We start from the raw sequence: 24076 nt of genomic DNA, 5'->3' as shown, positions 1-24076 counted from the left end.
TGAATGATATCTGTACATAGTTTTATGGAACAATGAAAATATTGTATAAAGTAATAAACGAATCCATAAATTATAGTGACACTTTAATAAGAATATTTGTAAAAACGTAAAAACAATAACCATAAATACTATTTCATATAGTTTATTGAACCAGTTTTTGATGTCTTCAGCAATATGTTCTTCCTAGATAGAAGGTTTTGAAGCTCTCTCATTAATTTTGAGCTAAGACAGTGTCTTCTTAAATTTATTACAAAACATTTTATGTGCAAGAAAGAAATAGAAGAAATTTATTAATATTCTACTGAAAACCTTTCACGGTGGGCTTTGTTTTCATTGCTTACAATATGCTTGTAAAAAAAAAAGCACAGGATGAAACAAAACTTGGAATAAACCAGCATCTACATCCTGTAGTGGTAATTTTAGCCATCTACATCCTTTAGTGGGAAACAGGACCAAATAAAACATAAACAGACACATGCATGCGCACATTCACATGCAGATGCATGAACCTGCACACATACAAGCACACATACTTGTACACTGAGGCACACACACACATAAGTATACATGCAAATATGTGAGCACATACACATGCATGCATACGTCAGCACATACACATGATATAGAGAGAAATTAGAAGAGATGCTTATTATGTAATCAAACAGGCTGTAATAAAGTAGCTTTCAGTGAGTTGAGGTAAACTTCCAGTATCTTAAATGCAGTGTGGCTGTCTATGAAGAAAAAGGTATCCAAGATCCATAGAGAGGTTTGAAAACTATAAGCTCTTGAATGTGATTGATGTGACCTTGAGTGACAATGGCAATTCCCTCTCTTGGGTGACAACTATCCTTCCATTTAATGCTTCCTAGTGGGCTTGGTGGAATCTTCTCCGATCATGTGAGGTGCAGGTCAGGTGGTGGCGACTGAGAAGTACTGCACTCTGATCTCAGAGGTCCTACTATTCAGCTTCCTGGTCCTGGTTCCTCATTTACTTCCCAGCGGTTGACCCAGATTTTCTAGCTTCCAGAAGGTTTGAGAATCCACTTGTCTTTAGTTAGCTTGTACTTACAGTGTGGTCAGATCCAGAGACAATGATGGGAGTGTAACTTAATGTTTTCTTTGTCTTCCAAATGTTACCTCCTTCTGAGGGCCTTTTCTTTCTCCCTCCTTCTGTGGAAATAATGGATTTATTTTTCCTAGAATCAATTCATACACATAATTAATAGACATGGCTAGTTGTAGAAAATGTCTTACATGGTAGAGACATAATTTGTCTTTACTTTGGGACAGGGGACTTGGGCACCCATGGAGTTGTGTTATCCTTCTGTTTTCTGTAAAGTCTATTTAAGGGACTGAATTAAGAGAAAGTGAAATGGTATGACCTGCCTTTATTTGTATGTTAGCTAGCTATCTTAATGTTACAGGTGATAGGAGAATATGGTAGATACCTTTCTTGTGGTGACTTGGAAAATAGCCATGGCTCTGAAGACCTGAGACATTTGTACCTTCACATTTAGATCCTGCTGAAGTGAAAGCTGTGGCAAAGACTTTAGTATATTTAGTTTTTGTAACTGGCTATTTCTGTAACAGTCATTGCACTGATAGAATAAAATATTATGCTTAAGCTAGTCAATTTTCTTCATGTGGACATAGATGTCATCAAAAGTATATGTGTTCTTGTGAGACAGATGCCAGGAGAAAGAACTGGTTTGTTCTTAGTGAACTGTTTGCTACCTTTAGAAGTTTTGCTAGTCTCACAGCCTCAAGTATTTTTAAAACTTCCTTGGTTATGTAAGACTCAGTGAAGCTCTGTATGATAGCATCTTTCAGGTTCCTGTCAGTTTCCACACCCTTGGCAAGAAGATGTTCTTGAAGGGTAGGAAGAGGGAATTAGCACTTGATATTTCATACCATGTACCATCCCCTGCCCGTCGATTAGCTTTTATTAGTTCTGAGGATATTTCCTTGGTTCTGAGGATATTTCCAACATTCACTAACAGCAAAGCATCAGCTAATTATGAAAATCTCATAGATTTATTAGTACACGTTCTTATTTGAAATCAAAAGAGAAAGTGTATTTTCTACCTACAGCCCTTACACAAATGTATTACAAAGTAAACACAGGCATGAAAATCACATGGAACATATTATGCAATGAGATGTAAGATGAACACCCTTTAACACCATCTTGGGCAAGAATTTAAAATTGATCATAACCTCAAGTCTTCCCAAGAGTCCAGTCCCAACCACAGAATTCTCTTTGCTGCCTTGTTACAGTATGATTATCTGTAAACACATTGCTAAGCAACAGCTCCCTGGAACTTTCTCATCTTGTATGACTTCTTTGATATATTTTACTTTTCCTTCTGTCTTGTTCTTTGGCTTACATATCTGCTGAGAATCTGGGCCACTTGGCTTTTAGAGTTTTCCACAATCTATATATTGCTGATTGCATACCAAGGGTGCAGGATAAAAGGCTTCCTCAGTCTTTCATGTTTGCTATACTTCGGCAGCTGGATTCAGAGATGAGATTAAATTCTGGTTGGATCTCTGGCAAGGCGTTGCTTCAGTACTTGACAAGGCTGTAGAGAGGCTTCCTGTTGATTACCTTTACTTTTGCTTTTGTTGGCAGCTATTTGTTGCTCAATACCTCAGTCTATTAATGCGTTTGGGTTTAGTAAATGGTACTATTCTACTTATTTATTGGTAAGAAAGACTTCCTTCATTTACTGTTTGAAGGCTCTGACACAGGTCATATGTGAACGGCAAGATCTTCCTGCTTATCAATCAGTTTCCAGTTGTGGATTCTCTATACCCTTAAGTATGATAAAATTGTACTTTCAAACCCTCAGTGATTATTGGAGGCAGCATGAAGTGCAGTGGTAGGAGAGTGGAGGTGAGGTGGGGTCGGAGAAATGGAGGGAGAGAGTGTGGGGAGAGAGAGCTGGAATTGGAGATCATTTGGGGGCATCATGAAAACCTAGTACAGTGGTAACTTCTTGGAATCAATGAGGATGATCCTAGTGAGGACTCCTAGTAGTGGAGGATATGGAATCATGAGGAAATCATAAAGAAACTCATGATTTTTCATTAGAAAATCATATTTTCTCATGTGTGGCTGGTAGATATCTTCTGAAAGTCTTCCTCTACCATACATTGAATGCAAAATGCTCTGACCCTGAAGTGGCTGTGTTTGGAGATTTTGACTTTCCGGAGGTAATTGAGTTCTCAGGCAGGGCCCTAGCCTATCTGACTGAGGTACCATGGAGAAGAGGAACAGACTTTAGGATGAGCATGATTAATGGGTACAGAGAGATGTGCCGTATGCTTGCCAGGGAGAGACCAGTCTGTTGGCAGCTGCATCTTGGATATCTTCTCTCAACTGTGAGGCAAGTCATTTCCATCCAGTGAGACATGGACCTGTGGTATTTTCTTCTGGTAGTTCTACCAGACTAACCTAGTTCCTGATTACTAGGACGAGGGATCCTGATAGTACTTCTCTAATAGCAGATATGAATATGTTTTAGTAGCTATTGACTTATTTATTTTATGCCCCAAACCATTTTTTTATTTTTCTAAAGATTTAGTTTAATGTATGTATGTGTGTGTGCATGTGTGTGTGTGTGTGTGTGTGTGTGTGTGTGTGTGTGTGTGAAAGAGAGAGAGAGAGAGAGAGAGAGAGAGAGAGAGAGAGAGAGAGAGAGAGAGATGAGTGAAACCCTGTTTCAAAAGTCACTAAGTCACTATGAACATGGGAATACCAAGCCCTATGGAGGCCAGATAAAGGCATCATGTCCGCTGGAGCTGGAGTTACAGGAGACTGAACCTCTAGTCTTGGGTGCTGGGAAACAAGCTCAGGTCCTTGACAAGTGCAGCATGGACACTTAGTAGGGGAGCCATCTTTCTAAGCCCAAAGCCACTTCTTAAAGAGGCTGAATTTCCTCTTGAGAGAAATGTCATTTCATGGCCATGACCTGGGCACTGGGGAGTCATAACTTCTAGGCCTTTCCTAAAACATTAGGAAATATAGTTCTTAAAGGTAAAATTATTGATGATTTTTATTTTTACTTCAAATTCAAGATTAAGGGTTTGATTTAATCATGTTTTTATGACATTTGTAGCTATTGCACATAAAAAAAATTCTCAATTTCCAACAATACAGAGGAGAACTAAAGATAGAATTTGAATGCCCATATCTGTTGTCTCCTGAGTTCTTGATCTTAGCCATTCTGATTGGTATGAGGTAAAATCTCAGGGTTGTTTTGAACTGCATTTCCCTGATGAATAAGGATGTTAAACATTTCTTTAGGTGCTTCTCAGCCATTCAGTATTCCTTAGTTGAACATTTTTTGTTTAGCTCTGTACCCCATTTTGAATAGGATTATTCAGTTCTCTGGAGTCTAACTTCTTGAGGTCTTTGTATATATTAGATATTAGCCCTTTGTCAGATGTAGGGTTGGTAAAGATCTTTTCCCAATTTATTGGTTGTTGTTTTGTCCTATTGTCAATGTCCTTTGCCCTACAGAAACTTTGTAATTTTATGAGGTCCCATTTGTCAATTCTTGATCTTAGAGCATAAGCTATTCTTAGGCAAATGGATGGAACTGGAAAATATCATCCTAAGTGAGGTGACCCAATCACAAAAGAACACACATGGTATGCACTCACTGATGAGTGGATATTAGCCCAGAAGCTTGGAATACCCAAGACATAATTCACATATCAAATGATGCCCAAGAAGAAGGAAGAACAAAGTATGGATACTCTAGTCCTTCTTAGAAGGGGAACCCACAGAAGGAGATACAGGGACAAAGTGTGGAGCAGAGTCTGAGAGAAAGACCATCCAGAGACTACCCCACCTAGTGATCCATCCCATATACAGTTACAAAACCCAGACACTATTGTGGATGCCCACAAGTGCTGGCTGACCGGAGCTAGATATAGCTGTCACCTGGGAGGCTCTGCTAGTGCATTACAAACACAGAGGGAGACACTCTCAGCCAGCCCTTGATCTGAGCACAGGGTCCCCAATGGGGGAGCTAGAGAAAGGTCCCAAGGAGCTGAAGGGATTTGCAGTGCCATAGGAGGAACAATAATATGAGCCACCCAGTTCTCCCAGAGCTCCAAGGGACAAAACTATCAACCAGAGAGTGCACATGGAGTTACCCATGGCTCCAGACACATAGGCAGCAGAGGATGGCCTTGTTGGACATTAAAGAAAGGAGATGCCCTTGGTCCTGGAAAGGCTGGATGCTGCAGTGTAGAGGAATACCAGGACAGGGAAGCAGGAAAAGGTTGATTGGGGAACAGGTGGAGGAGAGATAGCTTATGGGATTTCGGGGAGGGGGGCAACCAGGAAAGGGGAAATCATTTGAAATGTAAATAAAGAATATATCTAATAAAAAATTTAAAAAAGAAAAAGAATTTGAATACCCCACTAGTGCCCACTTAAGCCAGTAGTCACAGATGCTGTTTCCTGGAGGAAACATAGCTTCCTTTAATTTAGTTGTCTCTGAATTTCAGACCTTTTCATTCTTTTTTACTTTTTACAGTTGTTTTTTCCCTCCCATTTTCTCTCACAGCACACCTCTGTGTCATCACTTCTGCATGTCTTCCAGTGGAGTCTTCACCCAGAAGCTGTTTCTCATCTCTATCTCTTCCCTGAGTTCTGTCACCTTGACTATGAGGTGTTCTAACTCAATTCATGCCATTCTGTGTGGTACACCATTCATTATCTTTGGGTAGGTTCTGAAAGGACATAGCTAACTCTCTGATCTGACTCTGTGGGGCAGCCCTTTCTTCAGGGTGTGGCTTGTGGGCATGCTCCTTTTTACTGTAGTCAGTGTGTGTGAGATTTGATATTAACATTTCCCATTCCTCATTTTTCTGGGTTTGTTTAACATTCGTTTCAAGACAGGCTCAAAATAGCCTTTCTCCTTTTTTATTGTTCTGGGTAAGATGTAAGAATGTGGCTGCTTAATTGCTTCTCAGCCTTTTGGCTAAGTCAAGTGAAGAATTTGGCTGCTTGAAATGACATGGTGGTACACTAAGTAACATTAGAATGGTGAGACAGAAACAGGAGGATTGCCATGAGTTTGAGAGCAGTCTGGCTTACACAGAGAATTCTACCTAGGTCAGCATGAAGTCTGTGGTGAGTTCTTGTCTCAAGAGTCAGAATGGAAGAAAAAGGAGAAAGAAAAAAAGAAAGAAAAAAGAAAGGAAGGAAGGAAGGAAGGAAGGAAGGAAGGAAGGAAGGAAGGAAGGAAGGAAGGAAGGAAGGAAGGAAGCTAGCTGGTTCAATAATGTGCCTTTTTTCCGGCATGTCTTTAGTTGACTTGTTTTCTTACCTTGTTAATTAGGCTGTCCAACAGTTTGACTCTGCGATAGGGCACCGCCATCTTCACAGGTCACCTTCTAGAACACGGTTAGCTTGGTGTGCTGGCTCCATGTCTTGAAGCTGCCTAGCCATCTTTTTATGTCTCCAGGCTCACATTTTGAATCTACCTCCAAAAGCTTCTCTACCAAGTGAGTTCTCTCCTCAGAAAGAGCTCTGCTGGGGCCTGCCGGCTCTGTGGCTCTGTTCAGTCCTGCCTTCCACGTGGAGGCCTTCCTTCACATTCCCAGGTTGGTTGGTTGTCTTCTCCTGTGTCTGCCATTGTGGTGATTTATTTTCTTCACTCTGTCAGCCATTTCCTTCGCTGCCTCCTCCCTCCCAGATTCTGATGCTGCAAAGATCTTGTGCATGTTAGTTTTCACTTTGTTTGTAACTTAATGCTTTGGAGATATCCTATTCTACGTATATCGTGAGGGGCTTAGTTTGTTAGGATTTTTTTGTGTTTTGTTTTTTGATTTTTAAAAGAAACTTTTCTGGTTCCTTCTGGTTATATGTGAGGATATAGAAATGGTGAAATACACATAGTTACCCTCACTGACATTGCAGAAGGCCTCCCAGTCTTCCTGTTTTAAAACATTCAACAAATACTTAAGCAGGCTGGTGGCCGTGAGTATTTTCTGTCGGAAACAAACAGGAATTAACAAACCTAGATGAGAACCTAGAAAAGTCCCAGCTATCCTTGCTGACGATTCCTTCTGTGAAGGGCTCACTATTTTATTTTTAATAATGTTTTCTTATTAGCTTCCCCTGCAGAGTTTGAATTTATTGTTCAGGAACAAGACACCTGCTCTCTAGCCTGGGCTGTCTTGCCATTTCAGAGTAGGTTGGGATTATGCCATGTTCCTTGAAGCCTGGCTTTGATATCTTAAAAAGAAAAAAAAGAAACCTCCTGTTATTTGTAGCTTATGTTAGTGTTCTCCCTGGCTTTGTTTTCTTCTGACACCTGTTTTATTTACAGCGCAAGAACTACAGTGTTTTTTTGTTTTGTTTTTTTTAATCAACAAGTATCTTATCAAGCCCTTCATGTTTACACTGTGAACAGTGAACGGATGCTCTTTTCCCTCAGGATTTCCTTTATTTTAGAATCCTGTCTGTTGTCAGATGATCACGAGAAGAAAGAAAGCTCTTTATAAACCACTTCTTGTTTTTCCTGCTCTGGCACTCTAACTTTAAGTCATTTAAACATACCTTGTAGGTGACACTGATTAAAATTTGTACAAATAAAAAATGAGCTGACTTTTGAGCTGTGATATCATATTTCTGATAGCTTTTGAATTGAGTTTTGTGTGGCCATTATAAAATTTCAAGATTGTAAATGAAAGCTTCCTTTAGTTCAGACTCTTGTTAACAAGGGTCTGCTTTTCCTCTAAGAGATTGAATGCTCCCGTGCTTACGTTGAGTTCTGAGTGTATCTTATTCATGGCTGTGTGCTTGCAATAGCAGTGGGAACCGTTTGTAGCATCTTTCTAATTGTAGTTTCCATCATTTACAACTGGGCAAAGAGGCAAATGAGTGCTCTGTAGCTGTACTTTAGATTGTTTTATTTTGAGTAAATCTCATTTGATAGTTCCTAACCTTAAATTTGTTATCTTGCAGCTTTCGAAACAGATGCCTCCTTTCTAAGTAGGGAGAGGAAATGGCCAGTTATATACATAAACCAGCCAATTATAGGTTTAAGACTTGCTTTCCTCTTGGTAGAATAGAGGTGGTGATTATGATTTGGGAATCAGCTCTACCAGTTTGTAGTCTTGGTCTGTGACACTGGATAATTGTGTGTTCCCCCTTCCCTTCCTTTCCTTTTCTGAGATAACATTTACCTATGAATCCCAGGCTAACCTGCCTCACATTATGTAACCCAGGCTGACTTTGCATTTGGTTTCTCCTGTTTCTTCCTCCTGAGACAGGTGTGTGCTACCCTACCCAACTAATATAAAGGAACTTTTTTTTTTCCTGAGATGCTGGGGATTGAACAAAGGTCTTGCATGTGCCAGGCAAACATTACCCCTGAGCTACATCCTCAACTTCAAACTATGAAGTTTGAAGCCTCTTTTAAACCTTGTTTCTGCTACATCAAATGTGACAGTAATGGTATGTGTATGTATATATATATATATATATATATATCATTATATATCATAAATATATGTGTATAAATATATACCATTATATATCATAAATATATATACCATTATATATCATAAATATATACATTTATATATATAATAAAATTGCTGTAAGGATTAAAGGATATAATGCATAATATTATTGACTGTTTATGATATATTGGGAATGTCCTGGGTCACTATGATAATTGACAAGTGGAATATTTCCTACATGGGGCTTTTCAGTATTAGTTGAGAGCTAATAAATTAGGTATCACATCAAAGAATAAAAAGTTTGAAACATGGTAAGCATAGTGGAGAGATGATGTCCCCTTACAGATCTATGCTATGAGGACTTGAGCTGTCTGGAAGGCTGTGAGATATGCTCTGGAAAGATGAAGCATAGATTTAAAGAACTATGACTTAGAACGAACCAGAGGGAGGTGTGTGCCTCCTGCAAGTGTAGGGTGAGAGTGCCTAATACAGAGGGAGGAGACGGATCTAAAGAACTGTGTCTTTAGAGAGAAGGAGGAGGGAACTGGTGAACAGGAGGACTGAATAAGAACCGACTCTGAAGGATCACAATAGTTTATGGCCTTGGCCATGCACAGGCGGAGGGAGAAACAGAGAAAAGTGGTGTCTTAGTCACTAGTCTATTGCTTTGAAGAGACACTGTGATCAAGGTAGGTTTTATAAAAGAAAACAAAATAGACAAACCATTACTTGTGGCAAGTTTGCTTCCAGTTTCAGACATTGGTCCCGTTGTTATCATCAAGGCAGGAGCATGGAGGCATGCAGATGGGCTGCTGGAGCAGTAGCTGAGAGCTTGATCAATGGCAGGGGTGGGGGTGAGGGATGAGGGGTGGGGAGGGAGGAGGGAGGGACACACACACACACACACACACATACACACACACACACACACACACACACACACACAGAGAGAGAGAGAGAGAGAGAGAGAGAGAGAGAGAGAGAGAGAGAGAGACTGACTTTCCCAACAAGGCCATACCTCCTAATCCCCATAGAACCACTAATTGGTGATTACACATTCAAAGATATGGCCCTATCAGGCCATTCTTATTCAAACCACTGCAGGGAGGCATATTGTTCAGGGCATATTTCTAGGCCACGAATGGAAATTTGAGCCAGAAAACAGTGTTGCCTTCTGGAGTCATGTTTGCGATGATCTACCCTTGTTATTTTGAAAACTTTCCTAGTTATTCTTACACTACACAGGTTTATAGGCTTCAATATTAGTTGTTTCTCTTTCCTATTTATGATTGTGTGCTTCTGAATGCTAATCCCCTGATTTCTCCATTTAGGAACAAACCTGAGAAGATAGCTTTGTTTTCATTCAATCAATTTTACTCTTTGAAATAGAATTTGCTTGTATATCACTTTAGGTAAGATAAATGAAAAAATGTCAAACTTTGACCTATTGTGATGTCTGTAAATATTTGATGCTTCTTAGTTCTGTAAAACGCTCAAATATTGTCGCTTCTTGTTTAACTTCAGCAAACTAAAGGCAGCATTGTTAGAGGCGATGGTATCCTATGGCAGAAAGAACAGAGTGGCTTATGTCTTTCCCCTTTTTGAGAATAACTTTAAAGAGCCTTCAGACTATCTCTGTGGACATGGAGGAAGAGCTAGAAAGTGGCTGTTATGCTGGCACAGTGATATGTGTGCATGTAGATGCATGTGAACATAGTTTAGTTTTGTTCATTTCAGTGATAATATTAGTTAATGCAGAGCTAATGTGGGAACTCTAAAGCTCCGTGAGTCAAAAAGAAAACCAGTTCTTAGACAATTCTATCTCGCAGGGAGCATTCTATAAAATCTAGGTAGCCCAAACTATGAACACTCTGCTTAAGTATTTTTTTTTAATTTTTTTATTCGATATAATTTATTTACATTTCAAACGATTTCCCCTTTTCTAGCCCCCCACTCCCCGAAAGTCCCGTAAGCCCCCTTCTCTTCCCCTGTCCTCCCTCCCACCCCTTCCCACTTACCCCGTTCTGGTTTTGCCGAATACTGCTTCACTGAGTCTTTCCAGAACAAGGGGCCACTCCTCCTTTCTTCTTGTACCTCATTTGATGTGTGGATTATGTTTTGGGTATTCCAGTTTTCTAGGTTAATATCCACTTATTAGTGAGTGCATACCATGATTCACCTTTTGAGTCTGGGTTACCTCACTTAGTATGATGTTCTCTAACTCCATCCATTTGCCTAAGAATTTCATGAATTCATTGTTTCTAATGGTTGAATAGTACTCCATTGTGTAGATATACCACATTTTTTGCATCCACTCTTCTGTTGAGGGATATCTGGGTTCTTTCCAGCATCTGGCAATTATAAATAGGGCTGCTATGAACATAGTAGAGCATGTATCCTTATTACACGGTGGGGAATCCTCTGGGTATATGCCCAGGAGTGGTATATCTGCTTAAGTATTTAATACAAAGAGGAATACCTTTATGGAACAACATGGTGTGAGTCTCTTGGCATCCCAAAGATACTGGACTTTATGTGATAATAGTGTTCGATAGGTAATAATAATAAATGTTCTTGAGAATCAATTTCTCACTCTGTACACAAACCTCTAGCATGCAGGGTTAGTTATAACATGCTCTGTAACCTGTCGTGTTTCTTAATGGACTGATAGTCATTGTGGAACACACCGTTTGTTTTTCAGGACCTGATCTTCAGGTTTGCCTATCCAAAAACCCAACGTGCTGTACCAGGAAGATGGAGGAGAGGTACCAGGTTGCAGCTCGGCAAGATTTGCAGCAGGTGCTTCAGACATCCAGCTCGACGTTAAAGTTGCTAATATCTCGAAATGCAGCTGCTTTTCAAGGTAGATGGATTTGAGTTCTGACACTAATGACCAGCCTGTTAAAGCCGTTTACTTGTGATAGCAATATTAGTAAACTTGGCTCGGCTTATTTCTTTGTACTTGTGCATCTCTCTGCTATAAAGTGAAGTTTGTTTTTCTAGCCGTTATAAATTATGTATGGAGGCATCCTGAGTGGATACTGAGTATGACAGGAGAAAATGTGTTATTGAAATAATCCACAGGAACGTATACAGTTCTACAGTCCTTCCAGCTTTTCGTGACTCTCACCCATCATTTTATCCCACAGGAAACTCATATTTACCAAATCCCATGGCACGGGGGAAGGTCATATAAAATCTCAGTGACTTTTACCTGCATGATTATAAATTTATTTTTAAACATACGAGTTGAAGGAATATTTATCTTGAGTTTTCTCCTGGAAAGTCATGTGGTTTTCATGAGAACACATGTTTGATGTATTGAGTATATCCAAGAGTGGTCAATGCTCACATAGGAGATATTGTTGGTGTTTAAGGTTCAACTAACCTCAGAATTTATCCCTAATTAAACATCATGTGGGCACATAACATTAATGAATTATGAAATTATTAAACACACTGAAGGATTGAAGGATAGATGGTCTCATTATTTTTTTCTGTAAAATTTGTTATTACTGTAATAAAATAGCTTTTTTTCTTATAAAGCATTAGCTATTGTGCCTAAGACTAAAATTGAAAAAAATAGTTTACATGGTTTTTAAAACCAATTTATAGCTCTGCTCAACGTGGGATATAGGTTCTGTTAGTTTTCCTGTGTGATAGGCATATTAAATGTTAATATATGCAAATAATTTGCATTGTTTACATGCATAGCTAAATCACAAAGCTGATTTTTAAAATTATACTTAGTAAATAAAGTAAGTGTACTAAATCAGAGTAAAATTCAACTTGAGTTAAAATGTAGTTTATCATGAATTGATGAGATTTTTTTCTTCAGAAATTTTGAAATATCAGATTTTAAGATATTGGTTTAGCTATATTGTGGTTAATATTAATTGGGAATTTATACCCCATCTTAGATCACTTAATTCCCACATAAAAGACACAAAACCTTTATATTTATAATAAGCTTTAAAAGCTTTAGAGCTGAGCAGGTATCTACCCTCTGTGATATTCTGTCTATTCCCCTATAGATAACCCCAAGTTATAAGAATCCACTTATCCCATGGTGTTGTCTTCCTTCCCTCCCATCTCCTCATTGAGGTGTCTTCCTCAGAAACCAATCTTCAGGAACTAAAACCCCACATACCTCTCTTCTGCCTAGCTAGAATAGACTGTAGACATCTTTATTGACCTATCAGGGATGAACTGGGGGGTAAGTTTGCATATCATAACTTGCTGTATGTGAGGATCTCTTGTTGGAGGCAAACATGTATTAGGGGCCAGTGTTTAGCATTATAATTCATAGAAACAGACAAATCTTCAACACAACTATGTTTTTTTGGGGGGGGTTAGAATATAGCTTTATTTTTGTAATGGAATTTACTTATGAGGCATTGTGGGGAGAATGTCATTGACATTCAATTTAAACAAAGATTTGTGATTTGAACCGGGAAAATTAGAAGGCCTCAGTTGTCCAGTGAAAATGATATGATTATTTCTCATGACAATGAGAACGTTGTGATGTAGAGATTGTAATTTTGGAGTAAGAGGTAAGTAGAAAAATCCAAGCCTAATAGGGAGTTTCTGTTTGTCAGTCACATATGCTTTAGAAGGTAAGGCCAAGTTTCTGGTTGTTGGTCATATGCTTGAGAAGGTAAGGCCAAAGTTGGGGAAAAAAATCTTAAAACACATATATAAGAGTGTTAAGGAAAAGGTTTACATGGGGGAGAATTACTTATGAATTCTCATCTTTTAACCTTGAAGTTCATCCTTTCAGAACAGGTGGCCATGTTCTGACAGAACAAGGAAGGTCTGGATTAATCAGCCTACTCTTCCTCAGTGGCATTAACTGCAGACAAGGGCACAGTGCCACAGTGTCATATAGGCACTTAATATTTTTTTCTTTCAAAGATAACTTAACAGTTGACTTTCACTAACAACATATTTCTACATAAATCAACAAAGATCAAGAGATTGTGGAACCTAGAATGTGTTGACCATTAGAGTGTGTCGAACTGCTGAAAAACTTTGTTGAAACTACTAAAGGTTGGGTGATGACCATGTCAGTAACAAAATGTGTATGAAGGTCTGGGATCATCACTTCAATGCCATTTACTGATCTATATTCTTATTTTTCTGTTGAGTGAGTTTCATGTACTATTACGATAAACTTTGGTTCTAAGATTAATTATGAAAGTGACAGTAAAAAGGTATTATGGAATGATTTACTATAATCAATTATCATAAGCTTCACTGTCAGGTATTTCAGAATCATGAAGACAATACAGATTTAGATGGAATTTTCCCATATGCTTTTATTGGAACAAAACTTTCAAGGATACCAGCCCTTAATTAAATGAACAGAAGAGTTGACTTGGCCATAATTTTATAAATGACCCTTAAATATGTATGCCAAAAACAAGGTAAAAAATTACATTTGCTGCATCATGATTGAGTGGTCCATCTTACCAATTAGTTATGAAAAATGAATATCTTTATTTAAAACAATCCACTGCATTTCATTTGGAAGCAGTCTACTTGACAGAGATTTAAGAGATCGACTCCCAGCTCCTGAATGTTGGTTTGATAATTTTACTTTAAGTTTTCTTATTTTATGTTTGGGTTCCTCTTTTTATTTTTATTTTTCCTTTTATTGGAATTAGCTGTTTTCTTACACAGTATCTGTCTTCCTTTCCTTCTACTCCTTCCAGTTTGCCCCACCTTCTTTCTCATCAAGCTCCACCCTTTTCAGTCTCTCAATAGAGAATGAGCAGGTTTTCTAAGGAATAAAAACAAAATAATAAAATAAAGCAAAATGTAATGAAATAAAAAGTAGCACGTAGGAATTGGACAAAGTCAACAAACTGAAGGAAAAGAATCCAAGAAAAGACACAAAAATCAGAGCCCTGTTTGTTCACAAACTCAGGAATCCCATAGAAACACTAAACTTAAAACCATAATATATATGCAAAGGCCATTTTTTTTAAAAAAAAAAAAAGAAGAAAAATGTGTAAATTGAATAAAATAATTTTCCTTCAAGGAGGCGAACTCTGACATGACATTATGAGACAAGGAGCCTCGAAAAATACCTTTGAGTTTTGTTTTATTGATGGGCATGCGGCCTCCCTTTAGCAGTAGTTGTTGTTGTAGGCAGGATAAATTTGGGGTTGAATGTTGTGTGGGTGGATTGCTGCCCCTAACACTCCACTGAGGTTCCTGCCTTGCTACAGGAGGTGGCCTCTTGGGGTTCTATACCTCCTCTGCTGTGAGGGTAAGCTAAATTCACCTCCAGTGATTCCTGGGAGCTTCTCCTATCTCAGGTCTCCTATCCCAGGGGCAGGTCCTTGAGATGCCCCACTACCATATATGTCTGCAGATTTCCATTCATCCTTATAGCCATTTGGCCTTCACTCCTGTCTCTCCCCACACCACATCCTAAACCCTCCCATTTACCTTCCCATCCCCTCTCCCATCAGTTCCCTCCTTCTATCTGCTGTTTATGACTATTTTATTTCCCCAGGTGAGTTTCAAGCATCCTTTCCTTCTTGTTTAGCTTCTTTGTGTCTGTGGAGTGTAGTGTTGGTGTCCTGTATTTTATGGATAATATCCATTTATGTGTGAGTACATACCATGCATGTCCTCTTGTGACTGGGTTACCTCACTCAGGATGATATTCTCAAGTTCCATTCATTTACTTGAAAAATTCATTATGTCTTTGTATTTAACAGCTGAATAATATTCCATTGTGTAGATGTACTTTTTTTTTAAGTCCATTCTTCAGTGGAGGGGCATCTAGGTTGTTTCAAATTTCTGGCTATTATGAATAAAGCTGCCATGAACCTAGTTTAGCAAGTGGGATATTGGAGATCTTTTGGGTATATGCCCAGGAGTGGTATAGCTGGGTCTTGAGGTAGAACTATTCAGTTTCCTGAGAAACTGCCAAATTTATTTTCAAAGTGGTTGTACAAGTTTGCACTCCCACAAGCAATGGAGGAGTGTTCCCCTTGCTATACACCCTTACCATCAAGTGCTATCTCGTGCGTTTTTGATCTTAGCCATTCTGACAGAATCTCAGAGTCATTTTGATTTATATTTCCCTGATGACTTAGGATGTTGAATATGCTTCTCAGCCATTTGAGATTCCTCTGATGAGAATTCTCTGTTTAGCTCTGTACCCCATTTTTAACTGGGTTATTTGGGTTGTTGGTATCTAACTTTGTGAATTCTTTATAAATCTTGGATATAAGCCTTCTGTAAGATGTAGAGTTGGTGAAAATACTTTACCAATCTGTTGGCTGCTGTTTTGTCTTGTTGACAGGTCCTTTGGTTTACAGAGGGTTTTCAGGTTCCATTTATCAGCAAGATATGCAGAGCTGGGGGATTGAGCAGAGATTGATAGAATGGCCAAACAATAATCAGTTCACATGACACCCATCACATAGGCAAACACCAATCCACGACACTATTAAATGATACTCTATGATGCTTGCAGAAAAGAGCCCAGCAAGGCTGTCCTCTGTGAGATTCCACCTAGTCATGGAGTCAGTGACTCGGATGGACAGAGAGACCCATAGCCAAATGCTGGATAGAACTTGGGGACTCTTATGGAACAGTGGGGGAAAGGATTGAGGAACTGAAGGAACTCTACCAGAAGACCAACCTGGACCGTTGGGAGCTCTCAGAGACTGAACCACCAACCAAAGGGCATGTGCTGACTGAACCTTCCATGCACATATGTAGCAAATGTGCAGCTTGGTCTTCATGTTGGTCCCGAACAACTGGAGATGGAGTCAGGGGCTATCTATCCTTCAAGCTGTTGCTTGCTTGTGGAATGCTTTGTTCTAGCTGGGCTGCCTTGTCCAAACAAGTGGGAGAGGATGTGCCCAGCCCTGCAGAGACTATTTTCAGGTTTAGGTCCCCATCTGGAGCAGACCAGTGCAGGCCCTGTGCATGCTGACTCAATCTCTCTGATTCATAGTTGCACAGATCTTGTGGAATTGTAGGGTCTTTTTCTCCTGGTAGCCTATATCTCCTGTGTCTCTGACATTTTTCCTTCCTTCTTTTCTGCATGCTTTCCTGAGTTCTAAGGGGAGAATTTGATGAAGACATTCCATTTAGGATTGAGTGTTTCAAGGTCTCTTACTCTGAGTACACTGTCTGGGTGTGGGTCTCTATATTTCTTCCCATCTACTACAGGAGAAAGCTCCTCTATGGTGGCTTAGCAAGGTACTGACCTATGAGTAGAATAGAATATTATTAGGGGGTCATTTTATTGTTACCTTAAAAAAAAACAGTCGTATTGTTTTTATCCTAAGTTTCTGGGCAGTGTTGGGTATGAGTTCTATCTAGTGGAGTGACCCTAGTCAAATCAGATGTAGGTCAGTCACTCACACATTCTTTGGGTCACTATTGCACACTAGCATATCTTCCAGACACTGTTGTAGGTGAAAGAGTTTGTGGTTGATATATTTCATTTCCTTTTCCTTCTAAAATTTGTATTTACTTTGAGAATTTCATTTAAGAGCATAGCATCTAGATTATTCTCACCTCTTCCTTTCTACCCTTCAATTTCTTTTAAGTCTCTTATCTCCCTCCCAAATTAATGAACTCCTTAATCATTACTGCTGCATATATGTACAATTATATATATGGCGAATTATTTATTTTCTCCAGACATTTTAAAATTTCAGATTTCAAATTAATAGAATAGGTATATATACACATACACATACATATATATAGTGTGCATATACATATATATATATTTGTATATGTATAAATGTATAATATATGTATGTATATATACATATGTAAATATGTATGTATATATATGTGTGTGTGTGTATGTATATAGTCATATATTGAATACGTCCTACTGAATCCATTTAGCTTTGCTTGAATACACATGTGTTCAGGGATGACAGGTTTGGACACACTCTGGAGGAGCTTTTCCCTGAAGGAAATTTCTCCTTCTCACAGCAGACATTGATTTTCATGTAGGCGTGGAACCTTGGGAAATTCCCCGTCCATGTTGGCATGTCAGTTGGTGTTGCCATTGTGCTGGTTTTGTTGAGAATTCATGAGTAGACTTTATCTGTCATGTCCAGGGGACACCATCTAGCAGTGGTCCCCTGGCCCCTGGGATGTTTTGTCTCCTCTTGCATGACTTTTCATGTACCTTAGGCTCAGGGTTGAACTACACATGTATCATCTGAGGCTGAGCACCTCATGGCCACCTATTCTTTTTATTCTGATCAGTTGTGGTTCTCTGTAACAGTTTTCATCCATTGCAAAAAAGAAGCTTCTTCAATGAAGGGTGAGATGTAAGGATGAGTATTTAGATATAGATATAGATATAGATATAGTTTAGATATAGTTTAGATATAGTTTAGATATAGATATAGATATAGATATAGATATAGATATAGATATAGATATAGATATAGATATAGATATAGATATAGATATAGATATAGATATAGATATAGATATAGATATAAATTGGTTTAACAAATGACAGTAGTAGGTTCTCCTCCCTAGCCATGGTTAGCTGCGTGAGGTTTATAGTACTAAGCATGAATTATCTCTCATTGAGTGCCTTAAGTACATAATAGATAGTTGTTGGTTCCTCAGAGATAAAGTGCCACCCAAAGGCTGTGAAATCTTGCCATTCCCGTTATTGTTGTGGTTTCTTGACTTTTATATTTCCAACTACTGCCTCTCCTGTGCGAGTTTGAGTCCCACCCCCTGGTGCTGAGAAACCGTCCTTCCAGATCATTTCCTGCTCCATTCCTTCAAGCCTCATGTCTAAAGTATGTGTTGTCTGCAGTAATAGGGACTCATCTTCAAGATCCGGAAATACACTGAAAGGAATGGCAATATTTCATATTGCTTTGGGAGATTCTTATATTAACCTGACCAGCAACATGAAGGAGGTGTCCCATCCCTACAACTAGGGAGGAGTTCCTGGATCTTTTGGAGACAGCATCATTTTATATGTTGTAACTACCTATATGGCTGTGCACACATGTATATGTTTTTTTTTGTCCCTCCCATCCTCTCCCCTTTCCTCCCTTTCCTCCCTTCCTTCCCCTTCCCTCCCCTCCTCTTCTTTCTTTCTTTTGAGACAGAATTTTTACTGTGTCATCCTGGTAGGCCTGGAATTCACTAGTAAGATGTAGCCAAGCTGGCTTTAAACTCACAGAAATGCTTTTGCTTCTACCTCCTGAGTACTTGGATACTTGGATTAAATGCATATACCACAATGCTGGTTTTATATATATATATATATATATATATATATATATATATATATATATATATATATATATATATATATATAATGTATTTATATTTATATATATAATATAATTGTATTTATAAATACATGTATATAATGAAGCTCAAGAAGAAAGAAGAACAAAGTATGGATACTCTGGTCCTTCTTAGAAGGGGGAACAAAATACCCTCAGGAAGAGATACAGAGACAAAGTGTGGAGCAGAGTCTGAGGGAAAAACCATTCAGAGACTGCCCCACCTAGGGACCCATTATATATATAGATACAAAACCCTTCACTATTGTGGATGCCAACAAGTGCTTGCTGGCCAGAGCCTGATATAGCTGACACCTGAGAGGCTCTGCCAGTACATGACAAATACAGAGGGGGACACTCTCAGCCAACCATTGAACTGAGCACAGGGTTCCCAATGGAGGAGCTAGAGGAAGGACCCAAAGAGTCGAAGGGGTTTGCAGCGTAATAAAAGGAACAACAATATGAGCCACCCAGTACTCTCAGAGCTCCCAGGGACAAAAGCATCAACCAGATAGTACACATGGTATTACCTATGGCTCCAGATGCATATGCAGCAGAAGATGGCCTTGTTGAACATCAAAGGGAGGAAAGGCCCTTGGTCCTGAGAAGGCTAGATGCCCCAGGACAGGGGAATGCCAGGAGAGGGAAGCAGGAGTGGGTAGATTGGTAAGCAGTGGGAGGGAGAATGGGTTAGGGGGTTTTCAGGAGGGAAATGAGGAAAGGGGATAATATCTAAAATGTACATTAAGATGATATCTAATAAAAAATATGATAATATATATATTAGATATACATAAAATATATAAATATATTTGTATATACATGTATCTATAAAATAAGTGTATTATGTATATATGCAAATTATATATATTATGTATATGCATATATGCACATATTTTATATATACATATATATTTATATATACATATATATTTACTTAAATATTTAAGTAAGATTATGATGTAATATATTTATGACTTTTTAAAGCATTCTTAGTATATCTTTCTTCTCCTCTTCTTGTATTGCCCTAATTCCTGGTTAAAGTTCCCCCGTTTTTCTCATTATCCCTTCATAGTTACTGCATCATACTGACATATTCAATAGAGTTACCCTTTCTCCCCTAAGGTCCTTTATACTTTCCTGGCTTCTTTGGTTATTTTAGGTAGTAAAGTCAAATGCACACACTGAAGCAAGGAACCATCATAAGGGAGAAAAGGCAGTATTTTCTTTTTGGGTCTGGGCTATCTCATTAAGCATGATCTTTTCCAGTTCTCATCTGTTTTCCTGAACATTTCATTATTTAAGTTTTTGGTAGCTGAATAGAATTCCATTGTGTAAATGTACCGCATTGTGATGGTTTGTAAATCCTACTATGCCCAGTGAGTGGCATATTAGGAGGTGTGGCTTTGTTGGAGTAGGTGTGTCATTGTGGGCTTGGACTTTAATGCCCTACTTCTAGCTGCCTGGAAACCAATCTTCTCCTAGATGCCTTTAGAACAAGAGGTGGAACTCTCAGTTCCTCCAATACCATGTCTGCCTGTATGATGCCATGCTCCTGCCTTGATGATAATGGACTGAAATTCTGAACCTGTAAGCTAGCTCCAATTAAATGTCCTCAAAAGAGTTGCCTTGGTCATTGTATCTGTTCACAGCAATAAAACCCAAACTAAGACACACATTTTAATCATTCTTCCATCAGCTGAAGGACATTTAGGTTGTTTCCATTGAAACATATATTGTTAATATAGGCGCAATGAACATTGCTCAATAGGCTGCTGTAGAGTAAGCTCTTGACTCCTTTGGGCACATGCCCAAGAATGGTATAGCTCGACCATGTAGGAGAACTGCTTTTAGCTCTTGAAAACTCTCCCAACTGCTTTTATGGTGGCGGCTGCACTAGTTTGGATCCCCACCAATAGTGAATGAGAATCCCTTTCCTACACCCACCTGTTGTTTGGCCATTGCTTCAGCTTGGTCATTCTGACTTAGGTAAGACAATATCTCAAAGTAATTTTTAATATTCTTCTAGTTGCTGAAGATGTTGAACATTTTTAAAGATATTACTAGCTATTCTAATGTTTCTCTCTTAAGAATGCAGTTATAATATATGAATCCAATTTGTAAATTGCATCATGTGTTTTATTGCTTGGTTATGTTTAAGTTCTTTATATGTTATGGTTATTAATCTGTTATCATAGTCTGGTTCTACATAGGTGTGTAGAGCAAAATCATGCCCGTTATTCTTCTACAAGTGGAAACCCACTTTTCCTAGTGCTATGCGTTGAAGATTCTGTCTCTGTCAAATACTGGACAGCAGTAGTTACATGTATTCATCTTGTCTTATAGATTTTGTTGTGTTGTAATTTCTTTTTTGTTTAGTTTCATTAGTATTTTAGTTTTTTCTTTGACCTATTCATCTTTCAGTAATGTATTTTTTAATCTCCATGAGCTGTATTCCTATCGGAAATTCCTTGGCTGTTAATTTTATACCTTAGTGCATTATAGTCAGAAGGGATACACAGAGTTATTTTATTTTTTCCTATTTGTTGAATGTTATTTTGTGTCCCCAAATATGGTGTATTTTGAAGGATCTTACATGAACTGTTGAGTGGAATGTGTATCTTTTATTGTTTGAGCACAATATTGATTATCTGTTAGTTCCATTTGATGGATAATATTGTTTAATTCTGTATTTCCCTGTTTATTTTTGTCAAGGTGATCTGCATATTGGAGAAAGTGGAGTATTGAAATCAGTAATGAACTTGGGGATAGTCTGTGTATTAAAGTGCAGTAGAACATTCTTTATTAATTGGTGTGTGAGAGATTTTTATTCATGAAGGTATAAGCCTGTAATTTCATGTTCATTAATTTTCCCTTAGATCAGAATAAAGTGTCCTCATTTTTCTCTTTTGATTAGTTTTAGTTTGAAGTCTGTTTTTGTCAGATATTAGGATGGTGACGTCCTGGTTCTTTTTTTTCTTGGAAAAGAATTTTTCTTAAATCATTTTATTCTTAGTTGGTGCATATCTTGAAGGCACCATTTAAAAATATTTTGTTCAAAATAGTGAAATAAATTATTATACTCAACAAAAGATGATTTTTTAAAAATTTTTCAAAAATTTATGTGTATGGGTGCTTTGCTTGCACGTATGCTTGTACAACATATGAGTGCTGTTGTCTGTGGAAGTGAGAAGAGGGTATTTGATTCTCTCTCCTTTATCAATAATTAATTAATTTATCTATTTACTCTATATCACAACTGCAGTTTCCCCTCCCTCTTCTCCTCCCAATCCTTCCCACCTACTTCCTTTTGCTTCCAATTCACTCTTCTTCCATTTCTCTTCAGAAAAGCAGAAGTCTCCCATGGATACCAACCACCACTGGCATATCAACTTGTAGTATGACTAGACACCTCCTCTTCAATTAAGGCTGGACAAGGCAATCCTGTGAGGGGAAAAGGTCCTAAAGTCAGGACAGTCCATGGTTCCACTATTAGGAGTCCCATCTGAAGACCAAACTACACAACTCTTAAATATATTCTGAGGACCTAGGTCAGCCCCATTCTTGCTTTCTGGTTGGTGATTCAGACCCTGTGAGCCCCTATCGGCCAATATTAGTTGATTCTGTGCGTTTTCTTGTGGCATCTTTAACCCCCTGGCTCTTACAATCCTTCCTCCTTCTCTTCTCCAGGATTATCCAAGCTCTGCCTAATGTTTGGACATCTGTTTCCATCAGCTGCTAGGTGAAACTACTCTGATGACAGTAATGATAGGCTCCTGTTTGCAAGTAGAGCAGAACTTCACCAATGTGTGCTGGGTAGGCTCCCTCTCATGGCATAGGTCTCAATCTAGACCAATCATCGGTTGGCCACTCCTACAATTTCTGTGCCCCTTGAACCCCAGCACATCTGCCTGAGAGGATAAGTTGTAGGCTGAAAGTTTTCTGACTGAGTTGGTTTCCCAATCTTGGAAGTCTTACCTGATTACAGGAGCTACCCAGTTTAGGCTCCATGGCCCTCATTGCTAGGAGTCTTAGCTAGGCTCACCCGCATAGATTCCTGGAATTTTTCATTGCCCTAGGAAAGGAAGAAGTCAAAATGTCACTATTCACAAGTAATGTGACAGTATATATAAATGACCCCAAAAATTATACCAAGGAACTTCTATAGCTGATAAACACCTTTAGCAAAGTGGATGGACAAAATTAACTCAAAAAATTCAGTAACTCTCCTGTATACCAATGATTAATGGGCTGAAAAAGAAATTAGGGAAATAATACCCTTGACTATAGCTACAAATAGTATAAAATATCTTGGTGTAACTCTAACCAAGCAAGTGAAAAACCTCTAGACAAGAACTTCAGATCTTTGAAATAAAGAAATTGAAGAAGATATCAGAAGATGGAAAGATCTCTCATGCTCATGGACTGGCAGGATTAATATAATAAAAATGGCCGTCTTACTAAAAGCAATATACTGATTTGATATAATTCCAAACGTGTCTTTACAGACCTGGAATTTGTTTGTTAATCTGGTTAGCTAACTGGTGTCTTTCAACTGAGGAAGTGAGGCCTTTAGGACATAAGCTGTTTGTTTGTTTGTTTTGTTTTGTTTTTATTTCTTTATTAAATATATTCTTTATTTACATTTCAGATGATAAGCTGTTGTTGAAAGGTGTGCGTTGATTCCTGTTATCCCTTACTATTTGTGTTCTTATCCTAGTTTCTGATTCGGTATTTATAGTTTCATTTTTTTTCTATCTGTAGCCTCTCGACTATGTTTATTCATCTTCTCAGTCCAAAGTATTATTTCCAGTGCTCTTAGTCTGTATCATGGGAAGTTTTTCTTTCCTTCAACTGTGACTGATAGTTTACCAGTAGTCTGGGTTGCTATCTGTGGCAACTTTTTCTCTTGCTTCTTTCAATACCATCTTTTAGTTATATATATATTTAGTGCCTCATCTATAATCTGCTAAGGGGAGTTTTCTTTTGGGCCCTGTCTATTTGGTATTGTGTGTGCTTCTTTTATGTTTTTCCTCATTTTGGGAAAGTTCCTTGATGTCTCTGTCGAAGGTCTGGTCTAAGCCAATGGCTTGGGATTTTTCTTCTTTGTCCATAATTAATAAATTTCATCTTTTCATGGTATCACAGAGTGCCTGCATATTCCTTTAGTTTGTTTACTCTCTTATCTTAAATATTCTTTATTAAGTCATCCACTTGCTATACTTTATCTTTGAGTCTTGATATTCTATCTTCTACTTGGTTTGTCTTCC

General features: G+C 38.3%; 1 protein-coding gene across 1 annotated transcript in view; it reads left to right on the top strand.

Annotated features, from left to right (window-relative positions):
- Gpc5 (glypican 5) overlaps window positions 1-24076 on the top strand; it is a 745602-nt gene that overhangs the window by 22320 nt on the left and 699206 nt on the right. The window contains 1 exon segment of the mRNA XM_052190712.1: window positions 11192-11353. Within this exon segment, the coding sequence (XP_052046672.1) occupies window positions 11192-11353 (162 nt within the window).

The sequence above is a fragment of the Apodemus sylvaticus genome, chromosome 8 (genome assembly GCF_947179515.1).
Source record: "Apodemus sylvaticus chromosome 8, mApoSyl1.1, whole genome shotgun sequence".
NCBI classification, from domain to species: Eukaryota; Metazoa; Chordata; class Mammalia; order Rodentia; family Muridae; genus Apodemus; species Apodemus sylvaticus.
The sequence above is the reverse complement of the archived record's forward strand: the minus strand, read 5'-3'. Positions and strand labels throughout refer to the sequence as shown.